This window comes from Ips typographus, linkage group LG10 (assembly GCF_016097725.1).
Source record: "Ips typographus isolate SLU linkage group LG10, UJ_Ityp_2.0, whole genome shotgun sequence".
Taxonomy (NCBI): domain Eukaryota; kingdom Metazoa; phylum Arthropoda; class Insecta; order Coleoptera; family Curculionidae; genus Ips; species Ips typographus.
In genome coordinates, this window is record NC_138431.1 from 8,019,358 (window position 1) to 8,032,896 (window position 13,539).

General features: G+C 39.6%; 4 protein-coding genes across 10 annotated transcripts; 2 read left to right on the forward strand and 2 right to left on the reverse strand.

Annotated features, from left to right (window-relative positions):
• Positions 1–149: 149 nt before the first annotated feature.
• Positions 150–11,078, reverse strand: LOC145734883 (serologically defined colon cancer antigen 8 homolog). 6 transcript variants are annotated; one of them, XM_081988503.1, is made up of 14 exons: positions 10,952–11,078; positions 4,258–4,387; positions 3,741–3,872; positions 3,466–3,687; positions 3,309–3,414; positions 3,105–3,257; positions 2,820–3,040; positions 2,542–2,758; positions 2,272–2,488; positions 1,979–2,217; positions 1,776–1,920; positions 1,569–1,686; positions 1,222–1,301; positions 150–1,165 (listed from the first exon to the last, which is right to left on the reverse strand). In XM_081988503.1, exons 3-14 carry the CDS (start codon positions 3,842–3,844, stop codon positions 711–713), a joined length of 2,277 nt encoding a protein of 758 aa, XP_081844629.1. In that variant the 5' UTR covers positions 3,845–3,872; positions 4,258–4,387; positions 10,952–11,078; the 3' UTR covers positions 150–710. The 6 variants fall into 6 exon arrangements, 4 of the variants coding, with proteins under 4 accessions (XP_081844629.1, XP_081844628.1, XP_081844630.1 ...); XM_081988502.1 differs by having other exon boundaries at positions 4,258–4,420; positions 10,952–11,077; XR_014179542.1 differs by lacking the exon at positions 10,952–11,078 and adding an exon at positions 1,363–1,496 and having other exon boundaries at positions 1,105–1,165; positions 4,258–4,546.
• Positions 4,948–9,928, forward strand: RecQ4 (RecQ4 helicase). Its single transcript, XM_081988501.1, has 11 exons — positions 4,948–5,207; positions 5,265–7,488; positions 7,538–7,684; positions 7,738–7,965; positions 8,026–8,243; positions 8,306–8,432; positions 8,491–8,630; positions 8,682–8,910; positions 8,975–9,205; positions 9,255–9,545; positions 9,598–9,928. Exons 1-11 carry the CDS (start codon positions 5,097–5,099, stop codon positions 9,837–9,839), a joined length of 4,188 nt encoding a protein of 1,395 aa, XP_081844627.1. The 5' UTR covers positions 4,948–5,096; the 3' UTR covers positions 9,840–9,928.
• On the forward strand, positions 10,227–11,970 carry LOC145734897 (uncharacterized). 2 transcript variants are annotated; one of them, XM_081988523.1, is made up of 3 exons: positions 10,227–10,921; positions 11,278–11,484; positions 11,578–11,970. In XM_081988523.1, exons 2-3 carry the CDS (start codon positions 11,309–11,311, stop codon positions 11,933–11,935), a joined length of 534 nt encoding a protein of 177 aa, XP_081844649.1. In that variant the 5' UTR covers positions 10,227–10,921; positions 11,278–11,308; the 3' UTR covers positions 11,936–11,970. The 2 variants fall into 2 exon arrangements, with proteins under 2 accessions (XP_081844649.1, XP_081844651.1); XM_081988525.1 differs by lacking the exon at positions 10,227–10,921 and adding an exon at positions 11,079–11,220.
• Positions 11,954–13,536, reverse strand: mRpL38 (mitochondrial ribosomal protein L38). Its single transcript, XM_081988511.1, has 5 exons — positions 13,275–13,536; positions 13,061–13,216; positions 12,687–13,011; positions 12,338–12,633; positions 11,954–12,285 (listed from the first exon to the last, which is right to left on the reverse strand). Exons 1-5 carry the CDS (start codon positions 13,414–13,416, stop codon positions 11,993–11,995), a joined length of 1,212 nt encoding a protein of 403 aa, XP_081844637.1. The 5' UTR covers positions 13,417–13,536; the 3' UTR covers positions 11,954–11,992.
• Between the last annotated feature and the right edge of the window lie 3 nt (positions 13,537–13,539).

The following is a 13,539-nucleotide window of genomic DNA, read 5'->3' on the forward strand; positions in this document are numbered from 1 at the left end:
GTATGTGCGGTTGCCTATTGCGCCGCTCGATTACAAAGAATTGCAATTAATAATAGAACGATTAATGTAGGTATAGCAGAAAACTATCTTTTTTAAATGCTGAAGAATTACAGCAGGTTTTATAATTACTTGCCTTTAAACTTCATTCAGCAGTTGTAAACGGAGTATATATTTGAAAATGTTATCCTTATTACAAATTAGTAGGTATATGGATACAATCATTTTAATATAAAGTATATGTGTATACAGGTGTGGTAAATCCAAAATCGACCATAGAAAAACCGCGTAACGGACAGAGAAACGTACATTATTGCATGCGGCGCGGGACTAAGACAGAAAACGAAAAAATATCAAGTAGGCCATATTTTCAGCGCGCTGTTGCCAAACGCCAAGTATCACTCAAATACCGTCGACAAAATAACTTGGCGTTTGGCAACAGCGCGCTGAAAATATGGCCTACTTATTTTTCTGTCTACTTGGTTTTCCTATGGTCGGTTTTGGATTTACCACACCTGTATAGCAGTTCTACGTTCAAGAAAGTATGTACTTTACATCACACAGTAATAACAAAAAATTGGCAGTCCCTGTCCCTACAAGCAAGGCAGCTACTACTAATACGAGTACTTCATAACGTGTTAATCGTGTACTATACAGAGCGCTGCTTTCAGCATTTTCTCCATCATCAGAGTCTTTTCTAGAAAGACTCATCTTTACTCTGGTTGGTCAGGAGAAAGGTTCTGTTGCTCTTCGAACACCTGAGAGGCGCCTTCGTCACCATAATATTGCTCCGTGGGAGGGTACTGTGCTTCTCCACCGTAACCTTCCACGTACTCCTGATTAGGGTCACCTTCGTACTGCTGATTTGGATCGTACTGCACGTTAGGGTCATACTGGTACTGGTTGGGATCGTACTGTTGATTCGGGTCGTACTGTTCGGCGTAGGGTTGCTGATCCTGAGTGTACTGGTGCGGTGGTTCTTGTTTGGGGGATGGTGGAGAGGTGGCCGTACCCAATTTTTCTGAGCTAGGCTGTCTGGAGGAAGTGCGACTCTTTTGTTTTAAGGAAGAGCGGCTTTCGGAGCGTTTTACTTTTGGTGTAGAGTTTGCGGATACGTGTGGGGGAGAGTGTCTTTGATTAGCTGCTGGTGGTGATGGATGGTCTTCGTCTATTTGGGAAATACCATATTTAGCCTAAAGTATACAAGAGAAACAATTTGGATACCTTTGGTTTTTGAATACTGTGCTAGTACAAACTTATCGTTCAACCGATCTAGACTAGTTTGTAGTTCCCGTATTTCCTCCCTACAACAAAACGTATTCAACACTTTTGTATTGTAGGTCTAAAACTAAATAGTCAACTGACCTTTCGAGTTTTAGGTACTACTTTAACGTTAATGTCGATTTTAATGGGGTCCTTGCGTTTGGTTGACGGAGTCAGCGAAACGGACGCGTTTTTTTCGAACTTTGCGGCGGCTGATGACTGATGCTGATCCGACCCTACCAAACACAAGGAGCTCAGATTAGGACTATACAAATGATAAAGAAAAATCGCGGTCGGAAAGTTCTTACTTATGCCTGTGACTAGAATCTTCGAGTTTCCGTGTCAGAGCGTGGCACTCGGACGATAGTTTGTTCATGAGTTGATTTTGGGAGCGGATCATTGTCTCTAGCTCGGCTACCGTGGTAGCTGCAACAACCAATAATATACCACTCAATTCATCGTTAGAAACAACTCCCAAATCAACTCATGTCTAGGCAATACAAGTTGGCACTCACCGTGTTTGTTTTCGAGATCTTTGATCATCGAAGACATTTCCTTCTCCCTTTTAGGAGTTGGAGGTGGCAGAGCCATCATTTCACCTCCTGATCTTGGAGTGATAGATTTGGCTCTTTCTTCGTTTACGGCGGTGTTCAGATTAATCTTTTAACAAAATTTATTTTTGTTACAATATCACTATTGCGGTCTCAACACTATTTACCTCTTTTTCGAGTGAGGCGATTTGCTCAGTCAACCTTATATTCTCGCGTCTGCTATGAATTAGATCAGCATCGGCTCTGTCCAATCGCTGCCTCAAAGATTGTTGTTCCGCCTGCAATCTAGTAATTTCCTGCTTATATTGTCTTTCTATGCGCTCATTGGCCATATTCAAAGTGGCTATTTGCTGTTCGAGTGCGCTTTTTTCCGCCCCGGTTACTCCAATGTCCGATTGTAGTGTGACTGCAACGAAAATAATCAAAACGGTGACCTGTTGGTACTGAAACAACTAAATACGGATTCTACTCTGCATGTCTTTTTTCAGTTCATCGATTAGGGCCTGTTTTTGAGCGCATTCCCTTCTCAAATCGGAGTTTTCTCTGCGTTGCTTGTCCAAGTCCAGCTGAAGTTTGTTGGTGGTTTCCCATTGAACTCCAACTTCGGCTGTTAGCTGTTCGATTTGTTGGGTATAGCGACGTTCCACTGCTGATCTTTCATCTGAGATTCTACGACTCTACAATAAATTAACGACTTTATTAAAGTTTTATTACTTAAATTGTCTTGTACTTGATCAGAGATGGCATCACGCAGTTTCAAGTGCTGTCGCTCTAGTTCGTCCTTTAAACGACGTATTTCCAATTCGGCCGCATTTTTTTCGTATTGAGCTTGTTCAGCTATTTCCAAACTTTTCTTGACCTGTTCGCAAGTGTCCGTTTCCTTTTCCTTTAGGGCTGCCAAAGCCGACTGTAGTGCTTTTAGCTTGGACTGCAAATCCGTCTTTTCTCTGCAATTTCAAATTAGGTTTGTATATAAAAAAAAACTAAACTTTGCAGTATGGTTTGAACCTCTGGCAAGCATCTAGTTGTCTTTTAAAATTGTCGTAGTTACTGCCATCTACAAAAGAACTGTCAGACAGTTTTTTCCTCAAGTTGTCGTTGTCTTCCTGGGACTTTTTGAGGTCGATTTTAGCCTGAGTGAGTTGAGCCTGAAGTTCGGATATTCTGGACTCAAATACAATGGATGGTCCGTCCACTAGGATTCTCGATTTTTTAGGAGACCTCAACGTCTGTATAACATATTATTGCAACAAATTGTTACCAACTATCCCACACTATATCCATTCTATCTACCCTGGTAGTAGTCTCTTGTTCAGTTTCAGTTTCAGTCTCGGTCTCCAAATGATCAAAAACTGACTTAATAAGCTTCGACTTTTGTTTGTCGTGTAATTGCTCGTTTTCGCTGATTACCTCCTTGACTTTTGCTAGTAGGGAGGACAGCTCTTCCTGAAGAAACTTTAGTAAAACCAAAACCAAAACCAAAATAAAGCACCATACCTTGCAAAATCTGGACTCTTTTTCTAGTTGCTCAATGTAGTCTTCCTGTCGATCAATGAAGGACATTAATTCAGGGGGCGCAGCCCCCGATGTGACCACATTCTCCCTGTAAGTTTGCTAAGTTACCCAATTTAACGCTGGTGTATTTTAATCTTACTGAGAAACATTCGGCTTTTCAATCTGTTCAGTTTGGTGTAAACTGCCAATGTTACTTTTTAATGTAGGATAGTAGGATTTTCTAGGCGTCATGGCAGTACTGTTGTAAGCACAGTAATTCCTGCCTGGTTTGGAGCTTCTGCTACCACCGCTCATCATTGACAGATTGTCTGTTTCTTCTCCTGCGCTATCCAGCTCGCGAAAAGGTCTTGAAGGGTACATCCTTAAATAATTTCCTTAATTTTGTCATTTTTGATTCAACAACATTTTAAATACCTTCTAACTGGCGTGTAACTTTCAGCCATTAAAATTCTCAAGCGACCTACAGCTTCCCTGTAGGCTGTATCTGCGTAGTCAGGTTTTCTTCTTGTAAACTCCATTCTGGGTTGATGATTGGTGGAAGTTTTCCTATAAAGGTATTAAAAGTTTGTCTCACATTTTACAATAATTTAACACGTTTAGCTGCAGGTGCAGCAGGACAGAATGACCCACACTTAGTAAATGACCCTTATTATGAAGTATGTTTGTATTTACCTGCGGTCTTGCAATAATCAATAACTTGTATACTCCCACGTTGAAACATAATTTTACATACAAAACTCACATAAAAAAAAATGAAAATAATTTTTGAGCTTCGCCTAATGATTAAATTGCGTGTGCAAGCAGGTAGGTTTTTAGTGGATTGTTTTTTCAATCACCCATTTGGTTGCCATGGTATTTAACCCATAATTTTTGGAAAAAAGCAGTTTTACGTATAGGTACTGTATATTAGCAAGTTCAGTAGACAACTTACTTTGATTTTTTGCGCTTTTCATTGGACAAAGCGGACAAAGGCCTGTTGGAGTAAATCGACTTTAACGATCCCAACTTTGGACGCACCAAGTAGCTGGTGGTGGGTCGTTGTTTTTTACTAGCACTGCCTCCTGAAGCGTACATTTTAACTACTTTAGAAAATTCTGTAAAAAATGATTTTTAAAAATTGCCTCTAACTCTGATGTGAGTTACTAAAAGACTGGAGAATCTCGTGATATCGGAAAGGCTTTTATAAGGTCGGTCGATCAATTTCGTTTCTCCGCATATCGTAATGAAAAAAGCCCAAAAGTCGGTAATAAATTTTAGGAAAACACGCTATGCACTGCCTAGTACTGTATGTTGATTTTACCCATTTTACCATTATGCATGTTTTATCCCTCTAGGAGTTTTCTTGGTGACCATTTATTTATTCGTTATTATAATGTATCAGTTTGTTTTTATTACTTTTATCTCACATATCTGACTATTAACCAACCAAGAAAATAATAAAATTTGAAGTAGTAGTCCAAATAATAAAAGCATATAATAAACTCATATAATAATAATCATAATAATAAACCATATCAGCAAGGTTGTGGTTTCGAGTAGTTATCAGTTTGGCCGCTAACGCCACTAGTCTTTCTCTTTCTGTTACAGTTGGGCTGAATTTAGAGAGAGAGAGAGAGAACGCTAAATAGTAGGCGTAGAGTCGTAGTAGACTGTCATTCTGTCTGTTGTCACTTAACTCACAATTTAAGCGGGAAACTTGGATCCAAAAACCTAACCCACAATCAAAACAAACACTTTTTCAACTAATTTTTTTTTATTTAAACTTCCAAAATGAGTTTCCTAGAAGACCCGGCTGTTAAACGAACATACGACAAGTGCAAGTATATAGTTAAAGTGTGGGAACATCAGTTTACAAAGAAAAACAAGCGTATACCCTCAAAGGTGATTGTTGTTTTCATAGTGTTAACAAAATTTGGTTTATTTGTTAAATATTTACAGCTAGACATTAGAGAAGCTCCTACAGACGTGCGCCACGCTTACCGTAAGTACTTTCAACTTAAAACTGCAGCATTAGAGGAGAGTTTTCTGGATGTTGAGGGGCTGGAAGATGAGGAAGAACCTACAACCTCCAGCCAATCACAATCAACCCATGAACTTAACTGTGACTCTGACTCTTTATCACAACTTCAATTGTCCAATGATAATTTTACTGAAGTGGTGACTGACACTGAAGATCTTCACTCGGACAATCAAGTGGTGGATGACAACATTTGGGGTAACCACCTAAATAAAAAGGCTGAAAGCACAAAAAATACAGTGAGTAAAGAGCGAGGACCTTCTAAGCCTGTAATGTCAATTACAAAGAAGCTGTTTTGTGGTTCAAAATTTAACAAACAAAAGCGCAACCCTAGAAAGTCACTGTCCCAGAAAAGAAATACCGAATCCAGTTTTTCAACTGAATCAACTGTTTCACAGTCGGAAGTAAAAGTTCCTTTAGGTCATTTCAAAACTGAAGAGGCCATTGAAGCTTTAAAGTTGGAGACTGAATCTGGTTTTTTGGGCCAGATTAATACAGATGATGCTAAACAGTTTCCTTCCCAGTCTATGACTATAAGTGTCTTAAACCAAATTGAAAAACCTACCTTAAGGAAAGTGGATCCGGGTTGGTTGAACAGGGTGGGACAAAGCACTGGAGTGTCTGTACCCACACCCAGACAGGAAAGTGTGCAAACTAAGCTAGATTATGATAATGATGATATTATCAGTGGTTCTGATGAAGAGTCACCTCCACTACATGTAGCAAAAAAGTTTAGAATGAGCTTACTTACAAAATCAAACTTGAGTTGGAGCAAATCAAATAAACCAACTCAGGTGACTGCTGAACCATCTAAAATCACTCTTAAAGAAAACATTACAAATAATATACCTGAACAAAGTGACATCACAAAACCCACAAGTGAGTCCAAGACACCGCACTTTAGAAGGTCAACAAGGCAGAAGAATGTCTGCTATGAAGAACTGTTAAGTGGTGAAGAAGATCCTTTTGCATCAGATAATGATTCTGGCGACCCTGAGTATACTCTGGATGACTCAAATAGTTCTAAATCTAAACGTTTACAAGTTTTTCTAGAAAGGTCAGATGAAAGTCCCCATCAGGCTGTGCCACCGTCTTCCAAAGGAAAAATTCGAAAAACCAAAAAAAGCCCCAAACAAGACCTTTCAACTGAAGAAGACACACGCTATGAGCTGGAATATAACGTAAAACCTCGGGTGATGGCGCCACGTTTCAGCAGTATAAAAAATGTCGTGACTCAGAAACTCAAGGAACAAGAACCGAAAAACGACGTTAAAGAATTATCATTGCTGGCAGGACCAAAAGATAAACGCCAACAAGCCAAGGACAAGCTGGAACAAAAAATTGCTTCCGGCAGTCTGAATGAGAACTATGTGACTATTAACATTAAGAAAAAAGTGTTTGCCAGAGGTAAAAAAGGTCATAATTTCTCTAAATACAAAAAAGCTCAGTGGAAGAGCAAGAAGAAGGCGTTATACGGGCCAGACATGGACATGGGAGGCTGCGATGGCGGTAAATTGTTGTGCTTTAATTGTGGTCAGGAGGGTCACTTTGCGCAAAAATGTAAAAACACCAAAGGTGACACATTACTACCTTTGCAAGCTGAGGATGAAGAAGAGTGTCCATTTCCGTCATTAGAGGAGGCGACAAAAATGGCGAGTGAAAGCAATTTGTTTATCAGAAAACCAAAACTGCTTCCTGACAGTAACGTCACTGATGACGCCAGTAATGACTCAGTGGAGGAAGAGGAAGGTGATGAAGACTGGGGAGATGATTTGGATGAAGATTTATTGTTGACGGAAGTAGCCAAATTGGAAGAATACGTTAAAAAACTCGACGTAAAGGAGTACTTGGATACTGTTAAGGTCGTTAAACCATACTATGATCTGAAAGACAATGGGAGTGTTGTAGAAACTACTCAAGAAGTGCGCCAAGCTTTGGAAAAGTTTGGCCATCAGACTTTCAGACCTGGCCAAGAAGAAGCTGTAATGAGAATTTTATCAGGGAAGTCCACATTAGTAACCTTGAGTACAGGCTCTGGGAAAAGTTTATGTTATCAACTACCTGCTTACTTGTACTCTCAAAGAGAACCGTGCATTTCTTTAGTTATTTCTCCTTTGGTTTCACTGATGGAAGATCAAGTAACTGGTAAGTTATGGTTGAAAAATGTGTCTCGTGTCTTAAATGACTATTGTAGGAATCCCCAAGTTTTTGAAAGCGGCGTGTTTGCACACGAATCAAACTGAGAAGCACAGAAGCAAAATTTTGGAAGCCATTTCTAAGGGTGAACTGAACGTATTGTTAATTTCACCTGAAGCTGTAGTGGCCGGAGAAAAACGTTCTGGTAATTAACGTTAACTTGAAGCTAACCTCTTAAAATTAGCAATTAAAACAAAGGTTTTGGTTCGTTGTTTCGTAAACTACCCCCTATTGCTTTTGCGTGTATTGACGAAGCACATTGCGTGTCCCATTGGTCGCACAATTTTCGCCCCAGCTACCTACTAATCTGCAGAGTGCTGAAGGAGAGCTTGGGAGTGCGTACTATCTTAGGATTGACTGCAACAGCCACCAGAGCCACTTGTGAGAGCATTATTCAGTCTTTAGGAATCCCTGATGGTTTAGATGGTAGGTTTTTTATTTAGTTTTTAGCGTGTATTTGCCGTGTATATAGGTAATATTTTTCAGGAATAATCAGCGATTTACCTTTACCGGACAATCTGCACTTGACAGTATCTAAAGACGCGTACAGGGATCGCGCCTTAGTCAATCTTTTGCAATCAGACAGATTCAAGAACTGCAGGAGCATTATTGTTTATTGTACGCGAAGGGAAGAATGTGAGCGCATGGCTGGGTTTCTTAGGACCAGTTTAAAGTCGGAAACGATCGTTGAGAGTAGCAGTAAGGTTGTGTTGAGTTTACGGGCGTAGTAGAGCGTGTTTAGTAATGATGGTAGATCTACTTGTAGAAAAGGAAAAGGTTAAATCTACAAGCGGAACCTTATCATGCCGGAATGTCAGCTTCCCGCAGAAGAACAGTACAGAACGCCTTTATGTCTGGTGAATTGAGGGTGGTCGTGGCTACTGTTGCTTTTGGTAACTTTATTTGTGAATTTATACGTAACAAGTGTAGTTTTTTTTATGATGGTTTAAGGTATGGGAATTAACAAATCAGATATTAGAGCTGTGATACATTTCAACATGCCGAATAGTTTTGAGAGTTACGTCCAAGAAGTGGGCAGGGCGGGCAGAGACGGACTTCCAGCACACTGTCACGTCTTTCTCGACTCCCAGGTGCCACTCCATTTTTATGTTATTGCATTTTTGTAAATGATTTTTTGATAGGGTCGAGACGAGAATGAATTGAGACGTCACATTTACGCCAACTCAATAGATCGGCACGTAATCCGTAAATTGTTGCAAAAGATTTTTGTGCCGTGTTCTTGCAAAGAGGTTTGTCCAAAGCACGAGGTGGCCTTTAGCATCGACCAGACGGTGAGAGCGCTGGACGTCCCGGAAGAAAACATTGCCACGCTACTTTGTTATTTGGAGCTGCACGAAAAGAAATATGTTGGTCTGTTAAATGTTTTTATTATTTACTGTGAATGAGTGCAAACATTTAGTTTTTAACACACTAGAGCTGTTAAATCCGGCTTACACTGTTTGCAAAGTCATATCGTATGGTGGTCCCTTACAAATACGTAAATCAGCCCAGGATTGTCCGCCTTTGGCTATGGCCTTGGCTCTTTATCCTTGCAAGGAGGGCGAGGAAAACGTTCTAGAATTTCCTGTTGTGGATGTTGCCAGCGCCATGGGCTGGGACAGCGGCATCTGCAAGCATAAACTCAAAAACCTTGAGTGGACAACTGGTAAGATCACATCAACTTGGAAAGGCTGTTTAATTAATAAAGTGTTCAGTTAATGGACAACCTAAAAGGTCATCATTGAGTGTGCAATTCAGCAATTTGGGTTTCCGATTGTTGGCTCCGGGTAATTTAACCGACGAGCAGCTGGACGAGGCATTGGACACCATTTACATTACGGTGCAAAAGCAGGAGAGCAAAGCTTTGAAGAAGCTTCACGCTGTACACCAAGTGCTGTCCAAAGTGGCTGAGAAGAGTTACATGTCCTGTCTTGACCAGTCCGAGTCTACGTTAAAGCAAAGCATCCGAGATTACTTTCAGTCTCCTGATCCTTTAGCTGGTTTAGGTAAGAATTACTGTCAGCCTTTTTGGCGTGTAAATTACTTGTTTGCGTGTAGAAATCACTTCGTCCGTTGTAAGCAACGAAGAACAACTGGTCAATGACGTGCGCTCCATGATTTGCATGTACAAGGACAATCAGTTTACTGGGAGAGCGCTGGCGCGTATTTTTCATGGTATTCAAAGTCCCAATTACCCGGCGGTAATTTGGGGCCGTTGCAAATTTTGGAGGCGCCATCTATCGGAGAATTTTAACGAGATTTGCCGTATTGCAACAAGGGAGATTATTAAAATGAGGTAGATATGTTTTAGTTCATCATTTGGACAGTTTAACTATTTTAACAGTTTATCAGCAATATTAAGCGACAACTAATACATTTTTATTTTTTTTTTGTTTGTTTATTTCTCCGATATTCCTTTAAAAATTTAGTTGGACACGAGTTCAATACAAAGCTTAGGAATTTTATACCTATACCCTGATTATTATAACTTTAGTTGCACGTCATCAAGGTGAAAAAGGGCGGGGCTGCCAATGTTATAAAAAACGAACCGAAACTGAAGACTATGATTTTACTGTTAAATGTGACATCTAATGCCAGAACGGTGTTTATTTACATTTTGAATTGCATTTACGGAAAGGTCTGAGTGGTTTTAATTAAACTTTTGGGGTATTGGGAGTGAGGGAAGCTTAGTTTAGGCGTGTTTAGGAGACCCTCTGAGTTGAGGGTTTTGAGATATCTGTCTTTTATTCGACATTTGTGGATAAACTTTGAGTAATAATGGAGACATGTTTATTTGCGTAGATTTTCAGGTAGAGGCTTAAGAATTCAATGTTTTTTATTGGTTGAATAAGCTTACTCATGCTAGTAAATGGTAATACTTAGCTTTAGCAGTGCAGACACATTTTTAGATCAAACTATAGATGTCAGCTTCGCACATAAACTATCTATTTCCGAATCACCTTTGTGATGACGTGAAACTAAAGTTATAGTAATCAGGGTATAGGTAGGGTACACATCAACCTGAACCTTAATTTATTAGGTTTAATTAAAGTGTTACATTTATAAATATGTGCATATTTTGGCTCGACTATATTTTCGAGAACCTTTGAACTCGAGCGCGGTACCCGTCGACGTTTGAATATGCGACCGAGTCAACTGAACGCTTCCCCGAACCGCGATTTAAAATATTTAAGTAACGTAAACGCGTTCGGTAAGTTTGCGTTTTCCGAAATAATTTGCGGCGCCAAACCTGTTATTCACTATTGTGGTTCGTTGTCTATCGCAAAGTATTTGTGTTTCACTAGCAGTAAAAGATAGGAAAAAAATGCCTACGAGTCGCCTTGATCGGTTACTTTCGTAGGAAATCTCTTGGATCATTAAGGTAAGCTTATGGATACAATTATCTAACTACCTTCAGAGTAATAACACTAGTAAACAAACGTTACACACACACTAATCTCTCTATAATTGCTTCGATTATAACAACGCGACGGATTATTTACATAGAACGATATTGCGACATGTTGAGATTTTCCAAGTTGAGCACCTAAATACTGGGTGATTTAAGGTGCTATATTTTGCTTGTAAGAGAAAAGTAGTGTTTTTCTACCGCCCGATTATTAGTATACTAAATTCATCTGATAAGAATCCAGTATCAGTAGCAATAAAACTGTATAAGAGGTTATTGTGTAAACGGATGGTGTTCTGTAATCGGGTGAAATTAATGACATTTTGTAGGACCACGACGGAGCTATAAAGGATAAATAAAATGGACGAGGAAACTGGTGAATTAAATTGCGAGTTGCAAGTAGCCAAGGACGCGGAAACTGGCGAAGAGGAGTATATGACCTATTGTTTAGATCAGGAAACTGGCGAGAAACAATATTATACTCTTGATCGAATTTATGAAAGTTTACAGATGCCCAATCCATTTAAAATTAGTAGGTAAGCTTTAAAGTAGCCAACTTGACAGAGTTTTTCTGTCAAAATGGCAGCTTTAGTGCATCTCTTAATCTAATTATTTTCACTTTTTTGTAGATACTCGACGCATTTGACGGCTATTATTAAAAATCCAAACCACAAAAGTTCCCCAGTACGAATGGAATTCATAACGGCGATCGTGTTTTTATTTCCAACGTTTGTTCTTTTTTCTCCCTTGTTGGGCTTCCTAGCTCTCACTTTAGACGTGATCCTGCACAGGTGGTGCCACCGTAAAAACGCGAAATTGGCGAACGACGACTCCATCTATTACAAGAGCCCTTTGCACATGATTTACAAAGAGTTTTGCGCCACCTGTCGTATGGAAGAGGAATTGAAAAAAATTGAGGAAATCCAGGATAAGAGAAATAACAAACGGTACTTTATGCAAGAGTCTTTGAGAGGGGTTGTGGCTTAATTTCTAGTTGTTAATTAATAAATTTGTTACAATTTTATTGTGGTTTAATTACAAAGTCTACTCAATGTCATTCACCCTGCCCCATTTCATTTTTGACTTTCTGATTTCTAATTTAAGCCATGTTGGAACACTAGGATCGATATAATCGGCATTAGGATAAGGCGCCGGAGGTTCAGGGGCCTTAAATGGGTGCACTTTCTTTAATTTTCTAGTTAAAAACTCCTTGTTAATCTGCTTAGGGTCACGGTACTTGTCCATGTACAAATTGAAGGGTTGTCTCCTAGGAAACCATTCCTGGGGCTTAATGTAGGGTTCAGGAAAGTCATACTCATAAATGGGCTCCTTAATTCCTGCAATTGCTTAGTTACAAATAAATTCAAAACTTCAACTGAAGGAAACCACCTAAAGTGTTGTGATAAAATGACTTTAATGAAGGAGTCCAGTCAGATTGGAAAAATGCTAATCCTGCAGGAGTGATATCATCCTGCAAGGACCTATAAAAATCATAGGTCTTAAATGTTCTCTCATGTAGGTTTACTGTAGGGCCTCCAATTTGATATTTAGAAAAATCCAGTTTCTTATTTTGCTTGTACAGAATGAACACATGCCTGTGATATCCTGTACCTTTAGGAGGGAAAGGCTGCAGGTATTCCACTATAGTCTCCCCTTTCTCTACTTGATTTCCAGGAATATTACCTCTACAACCCATTAAATCTTACACCAGAAATTTAAAACTTGTGCCAACACTTACATAAACCAGTGCACATACTCAGAGTCATTATCTGTCAAATGCCCATCAGGATTGGTCATTACTAAACTCCACAGACTATCAGGATCACTGTGGAAACTCAGCTCTGGCTTGTTACAAGCATGTTCAGGCTTAAGCACATTTCCATAATACACTGGGTAGTTTAGATCACCTTTAGTGTAGAACAACTTTAAAGGCACCCATGGGTGGAAGTAAGCATCACCAAAGAGGTGTTCAAAAACCCCGTAGTGCTGCGCGATTTGTTTTATATGCTGTGGCCCCACACTTGCAAGCCAATCTTCATTTAACTTATCCAGGTCAACCACCACTGCAATACAACTAATTCTAACAGTGTTTGAAGCACTAGAAATGCTTACATTGGTGTGTGCGTGCCAGTTTCTCGAGCTGAGCGTCGTTATGGTGCTCTTTCATGTGATTCAACCGGTCCTGGAGCAGTTTAGATTTTGAAACTTTTGGGCTTGCCAAACCAATATCCACTTTATAGTGTATGGATGGGTCTTTATAGTTTTCCTCTGCAAATACAAGCTATGATGATACACTATCTGGTTAGGGAAATAAGGGGGCACTTACCGGCTAGTCTTTGCTGTAGGCTTCGGGCAACACCTGGGGGTTTACCCCTCAAGTGATGGCCGTGTCGGATGAAGGGGCCCAAGTGTGAACTTGCATTGTCGCATAAATTGGTGTTAATCAACTTAAGCAATACGTTGGACATTTAATTGCTTGGATAAATTACTTTTTTGCTTAAAAAAAATTATTAAACTTTGGGATTTGCTATTAAATTCATAATTTGAGGTTAGGTAAGGTCTGGGTGCTGGTAGTTGTCAACTGGTAACAT